This window comes from Bacillus rossius, chromosome 1 (assembly GCF_032445375.1).
Source record: "Bacillus rossius redtenbacheri isolate Brsri chromosome 1, Brsri_v3, whole genome shotgun sequence".
Classification (NCBI taxonomy): Eukaryota; Metazoa; Arthropoda; class Insecta; order Phasmatodea; family Bacillidae; genus Bacillus; species Bacillus rossius.
The window spans coordinates 330,139,001-330,157,450 of NC_086330.1; the positions used below are offsets into that span (position 1 = coordinate 330,139,001).

General features: G+C 40.5%; 1 protein-coding gene across 2 annotated transcripts in view; it reads right to left on the reverse strand.

The window, feature by feature from the left end:
- Positions 1–17,540, reverse strand: part of LOC134528031 (phosphatidylcholine:ceramide cholinephosphotransferase 2-like) — a 248,470-nt gene extending 230,930 nt beyond the window's left edge. The window contains exons 1-2 of one of the 2 annotated variants that reach the window (XM_063361210.1): positions 17,302–17,540; positions 15,077–15,325 (exon numbers count right to left, since the gene is read on the reverse strand). In XM_063361210.1, the coding sequence (XP_063217280.1) occupies positions 15,077–15,325; positions 17,302–17,330 (278 nt within the window). In that variant the 5' untranslated portion in view covers positions 17,331–17,540. Of the gene's footprint in view, positions 1–15,038; positions 15,326–17,301 lie in introns of those variants that run through there. The other variant, XM_063361214.1, reaches the window with a different exon arrangement.
- Positions 17,541–18,450: the final 910 nt, after the last annotated feature.

The window sequence follows — 18,450 nt, forward strand, 5'->3', positions numbered from 1 at the left end:
GGAGTCCATGCCTTGCACCTTTGAATATATATACTGTATAGAAGTCGCCAGCCCAGGTTATAATTTCTAATACGGTTTTGAGGTAGTTGGTTAATTCACCGCCGCAATCGCCACCATCTCTAGGGCATCGACTTGTGGTGGTCCCTAGCGGACAAGTGTCTAACTCTTCAAACACCCCTTCCCCCTCCCGTTGAACGACGTTGAGCTGCAGTGAATGATGGATGAGGGGTGCGGGGAATGACAGCGGGCGACAGCGCTGCGCTCTAACGTGTAAATAACTACTAAGACGATACAGGGCGTTACGGCAGCGCACTGCAGCGGTGAAGTTCCCAAGCTGCTCATCAAACGCTTTTGAAAAACGTAGAGTAAATCCTATCCACTCGCGACTTCTATACAGTATATATATTCAAAGCTTGCACTGAACACATTTGACAGCGAGGTTTACAAGTGGTGTTGGCTGCGGGACCGGAGAAGGAGAGGACGCCGGTCTCCGTCAGCGCGTAAAGGTCACGGGGTGTGGCCGGCGACGCGGGATAATCGCCTTCCGGCCCTAGAGGGATGAGGCAGTCGTGCAGGGGGGGGGGGGAGGGCATTTCGTGCGGACGCGCTATTCTATGCAGGAAGGCCGACACGAACCCCAACCCGAATAACTCAGCGGAAGTCATCCTGGAAATGCCTACAAAAGTACTTCTATTGTCCAAATTTCAAATCATCTCTCCATTATAATCTGAAATTAGCACTTGCCACGTCGATTTTTTTTCCTTCGTTTTTTTTTTATTTCGTCTTTACTCTTGTTTAAGGGCTATTCCTACAAATTTTTAACTCCATACCTCCCTTGCATTTGTTTTTATGCCTCAAATATGAACTTAGGGCAATATCGTGGTTGTGAAAAAGCGCGCGAATAGGTATACGTAGTTATCATCAATTGCGCGAATGTTTACACCAATCATATTAAACTAAGTGAATATTTGTTAAAAATATTTGTAGCAGAAAAAAACAAATGCACGGGAGGTATGGAGTTAAAATTTTAGTATAGCCTTTAAATAATAGTAATGAGGAAAAAAAACAATAACGAAACAATCAACGTGGCCAAAGTCTTAAGGTGACTGCTGGTTGATAATATAAATAAATCAATGTGCTCATTAATGTTTAACATCTCGACAAGTCATTTTTTGTGAATGTACTTCCAAATGTGCTTCCTTTTTTTATTTGCTTTAAATGTGCTTCCGTTTTTAAATGTGCTTCCAACTGTGTTTACTTTTTGTCAAATGTGCTTTTTTTAGGTTTTTTTTAATGTGCTTCCTTTTTATCGAATGTGCTTCCAAACGTGCTTCCTTCTTTGATTGTGCTACCAAATGTGCTTCCTGTTTTGATAGTTACTTCTGTAGTCATGCCACTATTGGCATCTTGGTTCGGAGACGCTTGGCCTATGTACACGACTTCTTACATGATCTGTTTGAAAGATATTCCAATTATCAAAACATAAGACCTCATGATTACTGACTGGATGTGTCTGACCAACAAATGGATTTGCATTGCCATCTATTGGAAGTGCGTTCCTGGCCACTGAATAGACATGTCTGACACAAACTGACATGCGTGGCCAAAATAATTATCGGTGGGTAAGCACTAATTGTACGACTGTAATGTATAACTTACCTGAAAAACAAAAGCCAAGGCATGCAAAGGACTCACTTCGCCTTCCAAGAAGACTGCAGAAATCGAAAAATGCTAGAAACTTGCTTGTTTATTGTACTTGTAGTAGAGTATAAACTATGAAATAAATTTTTATTTGTACTTTTGTTGTTTTATTTTTTGAACATGTTATTTCAATGTGTCACTTTTATTAGATTTTTACCTAAAATTACTTTATTGTATTGATCAAGGATCGAACCGAGGACTGTATTCGATCGAATCAATCAGTATTAAAAGAAGTAATTTTTTGATGATTTGGAATTTTTTTTGCGAATTTATAGCTAAATAATAACAGATTTTCAAGATGGTGGCCAAGAAGGCCGTTAATTTGGCGAATATCGTGACAGTTGACTGTCTGTTAAATAATACTGCACTCTAGCGGATAAAAATGAAACTAATATGGAGGTGGCGCACTCTAGCAGACGAAAACAATGTCGGATCCAATATGATGGCCTTAAGCATACGAAAACAAGACGACCACCATGACATCATACTGGCCGATGTAACATATTCCTTGAAATTAGTGGTGAGAGGTCAGTCTGCCGGTGGCTTCCGTGAAGGAAGGATACGCCGCCATTTTAAATCGATTGTCCTCACAGGGTTCAAACCAAGGATTCCATGATTTTTTAATTTAAATTTTATTACATAATTTTTTATGAATTTTACAATTTTTACCGATTTTCTAACATAAAAATTACGGATTTTTAAGATGACAGACAAGACGTCAGTTTTCAAAATGACGGAAGGTTCTAGAATCTAAGATGGCGGGTGCGCCGTAAGCATTTTTTTAAAATTATTTTTAATTGTAATTAAGTTTTAAAAATAATTTTATTAATAAATTACAGATTTACTCTCGCCGGCGATCGAACCCATAAAGTAAATAAACACGTGAAGTAAACTTTTTATTTTATTTTTTTGGTATTTTTTTTTGGAATTATTTGGCCAAAACTTAAATAATTTAATGTTTACAGTCAAGGTCAAGGTTGTGGAGGCTTGCTTTTAGGAATCTTAAGCCGTTTTCAAGATTTTTTTTTCCTAAGGCAAATATATTTTGAGGCATTTCAAATTTAATTTTTGAATTTTTGAGGAATATTTAAGTAATTTTGAGGAAATTTGACACTAAAATGTCCGCCATGACGTCACAATCCAAAATGGTGGCAGGCACCTCGCACCTCACCCTGGACCCTGCGCCGGTCGGGAATAAAGTATACTACTTATGAAATACATCTAAAAATTCTTATGTATCATGAAAGTATATAGCATCGACAATGTTTTGAATTATATATTGGATTCATTTCAATTTCAATTTGTTTAACTACGAACAAATTACATTTTTTTTTGTATTGATGGTACTTTGTCTTGTGACTGTCTTTGTCGTGTATTATATGTTTGTATGAAATGTTATTCTGTGTTCACGAGAGACATATGTCTGTGTATTTGCTGCATTATTTGTTTGGTAGACACTCAAATTGTAAATAAATTATGAATTATTATTTTATATAGTTTTGCTGAAACTACATAGTAATTCTGTTATCAAAAAAAAATATTTGACAGGGTGAATCATTTTATAGCAACAAAAACACTATTTTATTTCATGGATAACCAGGATATAAAAATAAAAGTACAGGTTTGTTTCGGTTTTTATTATAACTTTGACCAGAGAACACTATTCTTGATTGTGATTACAGCCACGAGGTAAGTGGAGTTGTTCGTGGCCTGTGGTCAAAACGAGCATTCCACTCAACTAAAGGTGTTTCGAAGTACGCATTTTCCCCAGGGGAAAAAAAGATAGGTTGGGTTCCCTCTTGAACTTCTTACCTTTGTCTGCCGTCATTTGGGTCGAAAATAATAATAAAAAAGAAGGGCAAACAAAAGTAAAGGATGATAAATGTCCACGCGAGACCTTGGTTTATGGAAGAACTGGCTGTTGTTATAGCGCGAGGTATTGCTTTTTGGATGTGGGGGAGGGGTAGGGGGGGAAGTGATAGGGCACACCCAGCACAGAAACCACGAGCGCTGAAGACGGACGGCTGCCAATCGATAACAATCTTCGGAACAAGAGTAATAGCTCCGTCCAGATTGAGAGATGACCCGCTTTTTCTATGAGTACCTCTCTGAGCTTCCGGTAATAATGTAATGGTAGCTGCAGAGTGCTGTGCAGCTGATCTGAGGCCCAGTCTCGCACATAATGCCGGTAATAATAATGTTTTTATGTCATTCATTTGTTGTAAGAGCATTTTGGCACGATTTACAATACCTACTGCCAAGTATTACGCATTTTCATTACTTATTTAGACGTCCAGAAACAGAACTACGAAGTTTTACGTATTTATTACGAACACAGAGTAACTTAATGACGTTTCAAAATCAGCTCTTCTTTCCATATATTTTGGCCATTTAGCTCTTGTGCTTACAGTAAATATGAATTATTAAACATATTTTAGCTTTTTTAATTATTAAAATGTTTGCAAACCTGTGAAATTTTTAAATTACTTCACGGATGGATTATCTCATTACTTTATAGAAGTAGTGTTAATTATTTTGTTGACTCTAGTATCTCGCGTGATTGTTTGTTTAGCGAGTGTTGAATCGTATTGTTACGATTTCCCTGCGGGTTCGTAAGGATAGCCCAATTAATAGATTTTATTCCACACACACAGTTTTATTTATTACTACTACTTGCCACTTACAAATAATCTTCTAAATTGGCAGATAATTAATTACACGTAAAGAAATGTCAATTCCCCAGTCACTCGTTTCACACACCTCGCTGGGCCGCACTTCCGGCGCAACTCTGACCGCAGCACCCCTCGTGGGTCTCCGCCGCGGGACTCCGTCGCCGCACTCCGCCGCCGCCGTCACACCCTTCGCCGAGATCCCACACGACGCCTCACTCGGAACTTCACTCGGCTCCGCCGCGCCCGCGACTCTATCGCCCGGAAACTCCGCCGCGGGAAAACTCCCGACTCCACTGAACTTACTCACTCCCTGCCCTGGAACCTTCGTCCAAGGACTTCGCCACTCTGCCGCACCTGCGGCACTATCGCCCGGAAACTCCGCCGCGGGAGAACTCACTCAGTCACCGACTGACTGACTGACTGCCCTGGAACCTTCGTCCAAGGACTTCGCCACTCTGCCGCACCCGCGGCACTATCGCCCGGATCTCCGCCGCGGGAGAACTCACTCAGTCTCCCTCTCTGACTGACTCGAAGGTCGGCCCAACCTCCTTAAATAGCCCTTGGGTTCCCATCCAGAACAATCGGGCATGTCTCCGAGATATCTCGCGACCTTCGCCGTCGAAATGCCCAGAAACGCGTCGTGAGTCCTCGAAGGACGCGGTGGCTGCTCTAAGAACGCCGATAAAGGCGTCTGAGTCATTTTATTCCGCAGTGCGGCCTCTTTTAAGTAACCCGATCTGAGGCAGGTGCGCGCTGCGACGGTCAGGATGTAGTGAGATAGTATGACACGAGATACCAGGGAGAGGATGCGGGTGGAAGGGGGCGCAGACAGGCCGAACGAGTGCGGCGACGCCAAGCACTGCAGCCAAGCGCGCTCGTAACATTGCCCCCTCCTTAAACCTGTTCGTCCCGAACAGGTAATGCATCTCCTCCTGGAGGTCCCCATGCTACTCGAAGTTTAGGTCTCCTGCCGTTCCTCCATCGCGAGCTATACAGTCTCACCAGGTAACCCTCTCTCTCATTAGATGTAGCTTCTCTTGTCGCCCGGCGACACTTCTGGGTCGCAGATTCCCCATGTCGTTCAGTCAGCTGCCCGAGACGGACCGACCATTGCCTTGGAAGGACTCGATACTCTTGAGAGCATTGCTCGTTGCCTCCCAATGGTTCGCTTGTTTCTTCCCTTTTTCTCTCTGTTTGTTCTCTCGTAGCTACTTGTTCACAAAGCATTTCTTCCCAGCTCTTCTTCGTCTCTTCTTGGTTCCTCATTCCCTCTTTGTTCTTATGAATATCGTCTGGACTGCTTTCAGTTACTCCTTGCACCATCTTCTTCACTCTTTGTGTTCTCATTTTCTCTTCTCGGTCTTTATTCCCCTGTTCTTGGTCCTTCTTCACCTCTTCTTGGTCTTCCTGTGTTTCTTCTTGGTCTTCCTTCGTTTCTTCTTTGCACTTCTCTATCTCTTCTTGACTCATGTACATCTCTTCTCGGCTTTTCTTCAGCTCTTTTGTGAATTTTGCCCTCTCTCTTTGGTTTATCTTCATTTCTTCTTGTTCAATATTCTTTACTTTGTAACTCATCTTCACTACTTCTATGCTTTTCTTCAGCTCTTCTTTCATCTTCATGTCCTGGATGTTCTCCTCTCCTTGGCTAATGTCCTCTTCACAGTGTTCTTCGCTAGTCTTCTCTTTGTGGTTCTTCTCTTCACTGTTATTCTCTTCACTGTTCTCTTCTTGGCTGGTCTCTTCTTGGCTGGTCTCCTCTTGGCTGGTATCCTCTTGGCTGGTATCCTCTTGGCTGGTATCCTCTTGGCTGGTCTTCATTTCTCTGTTCTTCTCTTCGCTGTGCTTCTCCTGACCGGTCTTCTGTTCGCCGTTCTTCTCTTCGCTGTTTTTCTTTTGGCTGTTCTTCCCTTCTATGCTTATCTTCACTTCGGTCTTCATTTCATTCCTCATTTCTTCTTGGCCATGCTTCAGTTCTTCCTGACCCTTCTTCATTTCCTCTAGGCTATTATTTGACCCGCTCTTCTTTTCTTCATGGTGGTTCTTACTCTCCTTCCTTCCACTCTTCATTTCTTCTGTAAATTTCTTTATACTGGTTACCATTTCTTCCTTAAAATTCTTCATACTAGCTAACATTTCTTCCTGACCATTCTTCATACTGGCTAACATTTCTTCCTGACCCTTCTTCATCTCGTCCAGCCTATTCTCCATTTTTTCCTGGCTACTCTTCATCTCGTCCAGCCTATTCTCCATTTTCTCCTGGCCATTCTTTATTTCATCCCTGTTACTCTTCATTTCATTCTTCATTTCTTCCCTGTTACTCTTCATTTCATTCTTCATTTCTTCCTGGCCACTCTTCAGTTCGGCCAAGAATGCCAGGACATTCTTAAGCTCATCGGCAGCCATCCTTCTTGTCCACATATACTACAAGCCTAAATAATTTTTTTTCTAATACTGTTCTTAATTTTAAATGACCTAGCCGAACCTTCTAATTTAACTAACAATAACTCTATTACATTCAAAACTAACACTGACTACAGTATACTCAAACTAACTGTAGAAAATTTCAAATTCACTAAAGTTCTAAACACTAACTATTCTCGTAAACTAAATTCTATCCTTAACTATTATTCTAATAATGTAACAAAATCCAAAATCTGTTAATTAGGGCTATCCCACTTCTGACACCAAAATGTTACGATTTCCCTGCGGGTTCGTAAGGATAGCCCAATTAATAGATTTTATTCCACACACACAGTTTTATTTATTACTACTACTTGCCACTTACAAATAATCTTCTAAATTGGCAAATAATTAACTACACTTAAAGAAATGCCAATTCCCCAGTCACTCGTTTCACACACCTCGCTGGGCCGCACTTCCGGCGCAACTCTGACCGCAGCACCCCTCGTGGGTCTCCGCCGCGGGACTCCGTCGCCACACTCCGCCGCCGCCGTCACACCCTTCGCCGAGATCCCACACGACGCCTCACTCGGAACTTCACTCGGCTCCGCCGCGCCCGCGACTCTATCGCCCGGAAACTCCGCCGCGGGAAAACTCCCGACTCCACTGAACTTACTCACTCCCTGCCCTGGAACCTTCGTCCAAGGACTTCGCCACTCTGCCGCACCTGCGGCACTATCGCCCGGAAACTCCGCCGCGGGAGAACTCACTCAGTCACCGACTGACTGACTGACTGCCCTGGAACCTTCGTCCAAGGACTTCGCCACTCTGCCGCACCCGCGGCACTATCGCCCGGATCTCCGCCGCGGGAGAACTCACTCAGTCTCCCTCTCTGACTGACTCGAAGGTCGGCCCAACCTCCTTAAATAGCCCTTGGGTTCCCATCCAGAACAATCGGGCATGTCTCCGAGATATCTCGCGACCTTCGCCGTCGAAATGCCCAGAAACGCGTCGTGAGTCCTCGAAGGACGCGGTGGCTGCTCTAAGAACGCCGATAAAGGCGTCTGAGTCATTTTATTCCGCAGTGCGGCCTCTTTTAAGTAACCCGATCTGAGGCAGGTGCGCGCTGCGACGGTCAGGATGTAGTGAGATAGTATGACACGAGATACCAGGGAGAGGATGCGGGTGGAAGGGGGCGCAGACAGGCCGAACGAGTGCGGCGACGCCAAGCACTGCAGCCAAGCGCGCTCGTAACAGTATGCATAAATTTGATTACTTATGGGTGTGCCTAGTCGTTGGCAGCACTGGATTTACTATACTCTTTCTCTTGATTTTGTTGTTTGATGCCAAATGTTTCCACTAGATATTTTCTTAGCTTAATTTGAAAATTGTAAAACGCAACGCAAGCGGTAGTAATTACGAACACGTGTATGACTTTTTACTGCTCTTATATAACACTGGTAAATAACTATTGAAAAGATTTTGTGGCAAATAAAACAACAATTGCAAGATAACTTATTATCATCATCATCATCATCATCATCATCATCAACTGTTTCCAGCCTGTGGCCGCGTCAGCAAAGTAAAATGCCTCAATCTTCCTCTATCCCGCCACCATTCAACATCCTCTTTATTCCAGTCTTCTCCTCTCTCCGGCATTCTTTTTTAACTATCTGCTCTTCCCACCTCCTCCTTGGTCTTTCTTGGGGTCTTCTTCCTGTGTCCTTCAACTCCTTCGTTTTCCTAGGCAGCCTCACTTTTCCCATTCTCTGGGAATGGCCATACCATCTCATTCTTGCTTTTTTAAATGATCTCAAGTCATGTACTTCTGCTCTTGCTGTGATCCTATTCCATATCGGCACTGCCAAAATACTCATAAAAAAATTCATTCATAGCTCTGATCTTCCCAGAATCTCTCTTGTCTATAGTCCAAGTCTATGGTCCATAAGTGACTACGGACACATAGTAGGTATTGTACAACACTTGTTTGCATTTTCAATGCAAGAGAACTATTGCGATAGACTTCCAGGAAAGGCCCGCAAATAATAGCAACGTAAATAAAATAATGTGTGAGATGAAGTTTTAACTTTTGTAATCAACCCCTGAAAGTCATTTCTGTTTACAACTATACAAAATTTAACTTCAAACATAGCCTGCCTTAGGTCGGGGTCATGATCACTTAACTTAACGTGTGAAACTTAAGAAGTTTACATGAAAATTATTACCTTGGAACGTAAAACTTGAAACGTGGAACTAATATATAATATATAATAGTGAAGAAAAGTTGCCTTTTGATACAAAAAAATTAAACGGTACGCTCATTACCTTGAGATGTCGCAAGCGCGATTAAAATTCATAAATTCTACAATTTTTTTATTTTACATCTTTCACTCGCCTCTCATTTGCACTATAAACACTTTATTGTTAAAACAAATTTTTTTCTCGGTACTTGTTTTCTATGTAAAAAAAAAGGGGGCTATTTTCGCACATTTTTGGCATATACTAAGCAGACTCAGATTGATTTGCCAGATCCTTCTATAATCTCGAACACCCACAAGATACAATCACAGCTCGGCTGTGCAAACACTGAGCCATAACACGACGCCTACGGGTTTTTTTAACGCCCATGAAGACGGCTGCTGAAAGGAATGCCGAAATGTCGAGTACGTCATCATTTACACGGACCAAGCAACCATTGGCACTCTGTACGACTTGGGTGTATACCCGGCCCCTCATTGTGAAGGCAATTCTCACTGTGAAACGGGAGATGATGGCGGTAACAATAACTCCCGAACTATGTTTTAATATGGATGTTTTGAATATTGTTAGGTTATCCGCGCTTGGCGCAGAGAATTATTTTTGTTTGTAAATGGAACAGAAATATTCATGTAAAATTACAGCTACTTGTATATTTGTACATTTACATGAAAACAATTGTATCACTACAAAATAGTGTTCGCAGTAATACTGGGTTGAGATTCTTACCCGTGCATTTATGCTTTGTGTTGTCCCAGTACCTCCAATAGTTAAAGTTATTTGTAAACCGATCCCTGAATAGCTTTCCAGTATAAACATTAAAAAGCATAATAAAACAAAATAAACTGAATATTCGTTTATCTTTTCCGTGGCTTAGAAAAATTATGCTTGAATCAAAACTCTATTAAATTATAAAATTATGCGCCAATTTTCGAAAGAAAAAAAAACTCAGTATTATCTGGAAAAAACGTATTTCATATGTGCAAAAATTACCATAGCCGTGTGTTGTACAAAGTCACAATATCGTTCTTGTAGTATTACAAACTATTTCATGGCAACTGGCTTCCACAAGAATCTTTTGTAAAAGTACAGATTTTTTTTTTTCCTGTGTAGTGAGATGACTACTGACGACTACCCTCATGCGCACAACCCTCGGGCCGTAAATTCTGCGAACCTTCTCCCTCTCCCTTCTCGGGGAATCCGACATATTTGCTCTCTTGCTGCGCTCTTGTTAGCCGATCTAACTGGAGGGGAGCTTCACTCTCCCGCCGAATTAGGTACACGTAACTTTTATAGCATTACACAACCTACCAGCGCACACACAGGCCCGTGTGCCAAACCTATCCCACAAGACACGCACCCCCGCCATCGATTCAAATGATTTTTCACCAGTGTGGGGTGCACCTGAATTACTATGCACTTAGCGAGTTATAATAACTTCGGGTTTCTGGCCTCGCCCCCGCTTACTGCCCCGGATGGCAATATGATGGATCGGCGGCGGCGGCTGCATGACACCGCTAAAGCCCCTGCCCTACACTGTCAATTGTTTGTCTCCAATGTATTTGACAACAAAGTTGGAGGGGAAGCATTGGACAGAAAAAGGCTTCCAATTATCTCCATCAAATGTATTTGGACAGATAACCCCAAATATGTTTTAAATCATGTCGCACTATCAAAGTATATTTTTTTTTTGTCTGAGCTATCTCTAACTTTTAAAATTTATTTTCTCATTTTTAAAAATTAAATTATTTATCACAGTGCTGAACGGAATATTTTTAATGTTTGTGTTTTTTTTTAATTTAAATTACAATAATATTCGTTGTATAATGAAATAACATTTCAGAAATTTTTTAAAGTTATAGAAGAATAATTTAATTTTTAGGCATTAAATGTTACCTCATAGGACATTCATATTAACATTATTTTAGTTATTTAACTTTTTCAACCTCTTTAATCGACCATATGCTTTTCGAAAGGCACGCTTATGATTGACCGATCGCATCCAACATCCCACTTATTTTATTACCTGTCCTATATGCAAGATATTTGATGGAAACTCCAGTCATCCAACTTATCAAACAAACATGGCTGCGCTAGTGACGATATCGGTGACGTCTTATACCCTCCAACTTTATTTGACAGAACATGTTTGAAGGTGTTGGAAGCGAAAATTTGACAGTGTATGGGGCGCTTAACACGTCCGTGATGGCTCTTGACACGGACCAGACTACTGATTGACGCGATCTGACTCTAGTCACGGGGTCAACCAAAGAGTAAGTAGACGGAGACCGAGACGGCACTTACAAGTTGGTGACAGTTCGTCACTTCTAGACAGTCCAATGCACGGTTTCTGCCACTAGCGCTGACCTTGTTTCGTTGGGCTCTGTTGCCAGATCTACGCCAGAGAACACAAACTACTTAGAACACAACTTTGTAATGTAATGACATTTTTTTAAAATGAATCGGAAATATTGTATTTTGTAAAGTAAAATTCGGAATGAAAATACATTTTCCTGTTGTATTTCTAAGGAGACGTAATTGAAAGTCTCCATCTTCGTTTGGACCGATTTTGCTAACCATTTGTTTACATAATTTAATTTTAAATAGTTCGTGACTTTCAAGCGTAGCACACACTTTCATCGAATGTCTTGGTATTAATAGAGAGTGACTGATACAAATAATTTCTCCTGTGAATCAATAATTAGTTTATCATTAAATTATTATTTTTTCTGTCAGAATGTCTACAACTGTAATAACACTGTTTATGGTCTTATAAAAATTCAAGAAATAGCATGATCAAAAAATATTAAAACTTATTAAGACTAACGATGGTAGGCCTACACAAAATAAGACTTTTAATGTTGTCAAGCCAGTTAGTGGCAATCTGGCAACAGTGCTCCGCATTTACTATGTACTGCAGTCTAAGCGTGGGGCAGACTAAAGACTAATTCACCTCAGTTAATAAAGACGGGAAACTAAACCATCAAATTACAAGTAATAAAATAATCATTTTTTATATGAAGTACTACCTATACTGCATAATACTGTCAATAACTTGGGACTGGAAAAGTTCGCGGTTTCGAAGACCGCCAGGATAGGTATACTACACAGTCCTCTGTATACTCGGGCAAGAAACGCCATTTCCTGACTGTGAGCCGTCTCAAGTGGTTTGCCAGTGAGTCGATACTTCTTTGGTCGAGGTGAGTCGTCCAGATGAACAGTGAGCCAAATGCAAAAACAGCTGAAATGTATATGCATGTATTTGAATTTTAACCTATTGTGAAATTCGCGAATTTTTCAGGTCTCTACAAATGACAATATAACTATGAGTGTTAAATGTTTGGTGTCTTCCTTTTGTCAAAATAAAATTTATATCTACGTGCTCAAACACTTTATTTATACGGCTATGCGGAATGGCATTTTAGTTTGTTTTTTTCATACATAAGATTATTATTTTCTCAGTAGTCTCTCGTTTCTCGCACCAGACATTTTCCCGACCCATTATCAATTTTAGAAACGCATTCGATTAGAATGGGAAAGTTATCTGGCAATAAAAACCACGAAAGAATATATACAGGCGTGTAAGTGTTGGGGACACAAATGTTTCAAATGCGCAGCTTATGCTGGTCCACGTCGATTATTGATGTGCGGTATTTCATTAATTACAAATTACAATAAGTATTCTTGGAAACGCGGAAACTGTCAAATGATATTTATTTCCCGAATATCTCTTCAAGGAACCGTTAATCTAAAGGATATTTGAAAAGTCCGTCTTGTCAAATAATTAACCTGAACTTGTAAAAATGGAAAATTTCTGATTAATAGAGATGAAAAAATTTACACAGACAAAAAATTAATTAATTTCTCAATAAAACTGAATTATTCGCGTATTTATTTGTAAAAATATTTAAAAATAGTTTTTTTTCTTAGCACAGAAATAGTATATTACTTAGTGGCTGTTGCTGGTAGGTACTTCTTGATGTCTGTCTCAAGGGCGTCGTCAGGAAGGGGGGGGGGGGGGGGGGGGGGGCATTAGAGATATAAAATAATGTAGCCAAATGCAAAAAAAAATTACATACTATTCAAAAAACTTGCCCCCCCCCCCCCCCTCGCCATCGGCTGACCATCGGCTGACGACGCCCTTGGTCTGTGTCATGTAGGTACCTTGAATCAAATTTAACAGTTTTCAAAAGTACTAAGTACCCGCGCTACTGTCACGCTGAAAGCAACAACGGTACATGTGTTCGTTTACGAACAATGACAATCACACGCAGTTGTCCACAGACACTGCTGACGGAACAGCGGTGGCAGAACAACACCTACACCACTGGCAAAGGTACACGGAAAATCCGCACATTCATTTGGTCGCAAGTTCATGCTCTTGCGCTGTGTTCATGACTGCATGGCAGTTGTCTGGACACGCCCCTCTGCGACCTTGAGCCAACTATTCCCAGCTTGTGAGAAAAGTAAATGAATCAGTTAGTGCCAACTAACAAAAACAAAATAAGTTCTCACTGAGAAATCAGGCAATTGAAAAGCAAACGTTGGTAGAGCCTGAGGCCGGACGCCAGACGAATTCGCGATATTTCCGGCTGTGTCACTACTTTTGAGAAACTGTCAGTTACATGAGACAAACTGACTGGCTGAAGCTCAGATTCATTCCAACATGCATCGCACTATTCTGATACGCCCTTTGAAAGCGGAGCGCTACATTGGCACTCGGCAGCACGAGTCAGAAAGTTCTGGCGATGGAGTTCAAGTACAGTGGTAGCAGCTTTCAGTGCTGGAAGTTGGAACAGGGACTTGATATAAAGTCAAAGTTAAGGGCGTCGTCTGTTCGGGATGATAAGCGCGACGCTCACTGGTAATTTTTTAGCACAGTATCGCCTCTAAGCGCAAAGCTGTGAACTGGCGCTTAGTCTTCTCGTCGTCACAGGATAACCATTTAAGCGGTGACCGTAACATTATATGGCGGAGAAATGAAGATAAAGGTGTATTGCAAGTGATTTCAAGAATCTGTACCGGTTGTTTTACGCCTAAAAATTATCCTGAAAACACACGTTTTAGCCATTTTTTTAACTCTTCTAAAAATACAGTTTAAAAACATAACCTGAAATCAAAAGTACTGTTCGGGCCCTCGGCGAATGTTTGAATGCTTTTCGTAAACAGACGCCACTCGGATATATTGAGTAGTTTTGAAATCGCGTTATTTTTCCTGAAGCTCTGCGCACCGCGTGTGTGCCCGGGTAAACGGGGCCCTTAAACTAAGTGAACCAACAGCATAAAGCAAAAAAAAATTATATTATCCTTTTTTATTTTAAGTTTCAGTTTCTCTTATTTAGAGAGGGGCGCATGGACAGGCGTCCCCTCCCCCCTCCAAATACGGAACGGAAGCGTGGAGGGCTTTCAGCGAGCCCTTTTTAGAACACGACACCCACTTGTTTTGTAAACACAGGCACATGTCCGGCCGCCACGACGTAAACAAACAGCCCGTGCCGCGGGCACGCTCTCTGGCCACGTGCCAACCGCCACGCCTTCAACCACTCTCCCATCGCCGAGCATTCTTCCCTTCCTCAACATCGTTTGGTAAACTCACATTCCCAATATTTTCCATGCACAGACATGCATACAGCAGAGATCGAGCTCTGAGTTGGCACCCAAGCGGTTCACATCTCACTATAATCTTGGAGGTTCCGCTCGTTTTAACTCTGCGCGCATAACAGAGCGACGTAACACCCTTATCAAACAAACATAACGTATACAAAAAAAATACTACAATGCGGACACTGAACGCTCCAGCAGAAGATTTTGTGCTTTATTGAAAGTCTGCACGTTATTTGCTTTACATTTGTAGCTACAGGCAAAAATGTTTCACGCCTTTTAAGTACGGTATCAAAACGATCACAAACTACATGCCGGATTATGCTTCGGAACAAACTCGTTCTGCTGGAACGTTCCCTCTTGAAAGCAGACTAACGGTTGTGGCACTGATCATGGTAGCGTTCTTACCGTGAGCACGCACGAGCCTGCTTAGGCCGCCGGCTTACCTCGCAGGTTCATCGCCACGCACAGCTACGCGCTGCCCGTCCGGGTGCCCGGCAGAGCTACTGTTGTTGTCCGCGGGTTGGCGCGCTGGCTGCCCCGCGCCCGCGCCCGCAGCGCTCCTGCCGCCCGACTCCGGAACTGCGTCGAGCGCCGCAGCGCCGCCGGCGACCGGCGCAGGAACTACCAGCTCGGGATCGCGCGACCGGGTGGCGCGACCGGTTCTTCGCGTTCGGGCTCGCTCGGCGAAACGACTGCAGGTAAAATATACCCAGAACATTCCGCATTTATGACTGTGCTCTCAACGCTAATCTTCACATGTTCAGGACGTTAAGGGGAAAAGGGAGGGAGGGGAGGAAGTGGTTGCAATATCACCGCGACCCTCTTGAGTTTCGAGAGTATTTTTCATGCTTGGACTTACCCTAATATTAGGGCAAAATTGAAAAAGTCTATTGTTAATATAATTCATGGCAACCCTCACTAGTTATGCCATCCGCGGAGGTCACATTTACAGGTTTGGCCACACGTAACGTTTACGAGTTTTAAGCTTCTTTATTTTTCCTTTTAATTGTAAGGTTTGATATTTTTTAAATTAATTAACATGGACGGGGCTTGACAAAATTATATGCTCACAGGCCCTTGATTTATCTCAACGACCCTGCATGTTACATTCATTCTAGGAAAATTAGTTTATTGACTTTACATCTTATTAGTATTGCATATTAAAATTACTGCCTTTTAAAATAAACACTGTTTTTGGCAAGGACGTAAGGGGGCGTCCATTAATTACGTGAGGTGTTTTTCTTTTAATTTGATCTCCTTCCTCTTCCTTGGTGAGATTTAAGATATAATTTTTTAAAAACTAAATCTTTGTATAACCGGCGCAGCGGGGAATTTTCCGAATGGAATCTCCACTTGTGCGTCTCTTGTCTTAATTCGGGGAATCCCAGGCATAGAAAATATTTACTAAAACTGTCTATAATCGAGATTGCTTTTGTGATACAAAATCAATCTCTTCGAGCTCAGACTCTTAGCTTTTTTTTTTCTTTTAGTAAAATCTAAACTTTTTTTTATTTATTCTCGAAATAATAGAAATTTCAGAAACTAAGGAAAAAAAATTACGGGTAAAATTGAATCCCCCGAAAAAAGTAAGAATATTTTTTTTTATTCTCTGTAATAATAATGTAAATAATTTTTTAATTTAAAAGTTGACGTGAGATTTCCAATGAACCCCTCTCCCTTTAAAAGAGATTTTATAAGATTTTGCTGGACAAACATACACAAACACCCCCCCCCCCCCCAAATGATCTCACGTAATTAATGGATGACCCCTAACTTGACTATTTTACAAGAAATCATGTTGAGGCCCTCCATCGTTTTTTTTTTTTTTTTTCGTTTTTTCTTTAAAACCAACCAAACCTAAACGTTTCCCGACAACATCTCCTATTACCACTACATATTTATTTCAGTATTAAAAATATTTTTATTTTAATCTAAAACTATATTTTTATTTGCAGTCATTTCAATATGAATACATATAAAGTTGGTTAGTACGCAAAAAATGGCTAATTTTTAAATATTTGACGACATACAGGTATGTACCTTTCAATACAACATTTTTTTTTTTGTGTTTTATAACACTACAATATTCAAGTAAATATCTAAAACAAAAATTACTCTGCCAGTTTAGTGCCCCCCCCCCCCCCACACACACACACACACAAGGGGAGCACAAGCCATGTCTGCCCCCCTCTAGTTACGTCCCTGTTTATTGGTTATGTTTATTTAATAAAATAAGCATTTACGAAGTTACGATTTACGTGTGTTCGTTATGGCTTTACAACTTCACGATAACAGTACATAAATACAATTCAGTATGTCAGTAACGATTGGTAATTAATTTTTCCATGCGACGGAGGTTTAGAATAAGTAATAAGAAACGAAGCAGCTATTTAATGAAGTATTTTGACTTGCAAAGTGTAGAGCGTTGTAGTAACCACAGAAATTGACGTTTTGCCATACATTTAGGAATACTGTACATCTTTAGAATCTTTCAATACTGCTAGGATACTCTAAATACAACTATGTACTACACTGAATGGCGATACTTAAGTTCCTACAACATATTTGATGTGAGTCCACCTCTGAAACCAGGACAGTTTGCAAGACTATGTTGAGGAAATGTGACCATAATTAAGTCATTAAGTGTATAGGTATATGGTACACTCACGTAATACGTCTCCGAATCCATCGGTGCATAATTTATTCATAATCATACTAAGCCACTTGTAATTATAAAAAAAAGCACAAACATTACAAAGATATATTGCATGAATAGATAATCCCTTTAGTAAGAACTAAAAATAAAGTACATAGAGGCAAAATTGCTTCATATAACAGTACTAAATTTGATGTACATATAGAATATGCGTGTTTGCTTATTACTGTGTGCATTGAATTTCCCTATGTATAATTATGTTATATACATGGAGTAAGAAATCTTCAGGAGACGGCAGCTGTGACGTAATTGTAGTCGCTGTTTCACTATGGCCATCGCCATATTGTTCCGCCCAAAACATTGCGGAAATGGTACTTGATAACGTCAGTCATATAATGGTTAGTAAGTATGAATTAGAATCTCCGTCGTGAAAAACAGTCATTTTCATTTTTAAAAAAAAGTAATTTGAAACTGTTTCCACAATACAAACATCTACGTCAAACAAACGTCTAACCAATATGGCGCAACAATTAGCTGAAAAACTTCACACACTTACCGTGTAATCACACATACGTAGCTCCCCTCTGGGTATATATTTTAATATATAACATTTATATATATACATGTACATAAATACACACATACAAATTAAATGTTTTAGATGTAAAACTAAGGTATTTCTCACGCAAAGAGAAATTTGTGTAAAATAATTTTTGGTGCATAAATTCTCTAATTTCTTTTTTTTTTTATGAATGTATACAACCTAAAAAGAAAAAAAATCTTTGGTAAATAATAAATAATAATTATTACATGAAGTAACCAGCAGCAACTTTGTTTTTAATTATGAAAGCTTTAATTTGGCTATTAGGTATCTATTAATTTTCCTTATGTATGCGTACATATATAAGAATGTATGTGTATCCCATGGGCTATTATGATAAATAGACTACCTTCGTGCCAACTTTTATCAATATCGGTTAGTAGTAACACGTGATTAACTAACATCCAAATAACCATAAGTCCATACTTTAACGTTCATAGTATTAGGATTTTGGAATGTATTTTCGAACAGAAAGATTATTGTAACAACATTATGGACGATTAGAAAATCACAGTCCTATAAATGAATGCAAAAGAAAATAAGCAAACGTCCCATAAATA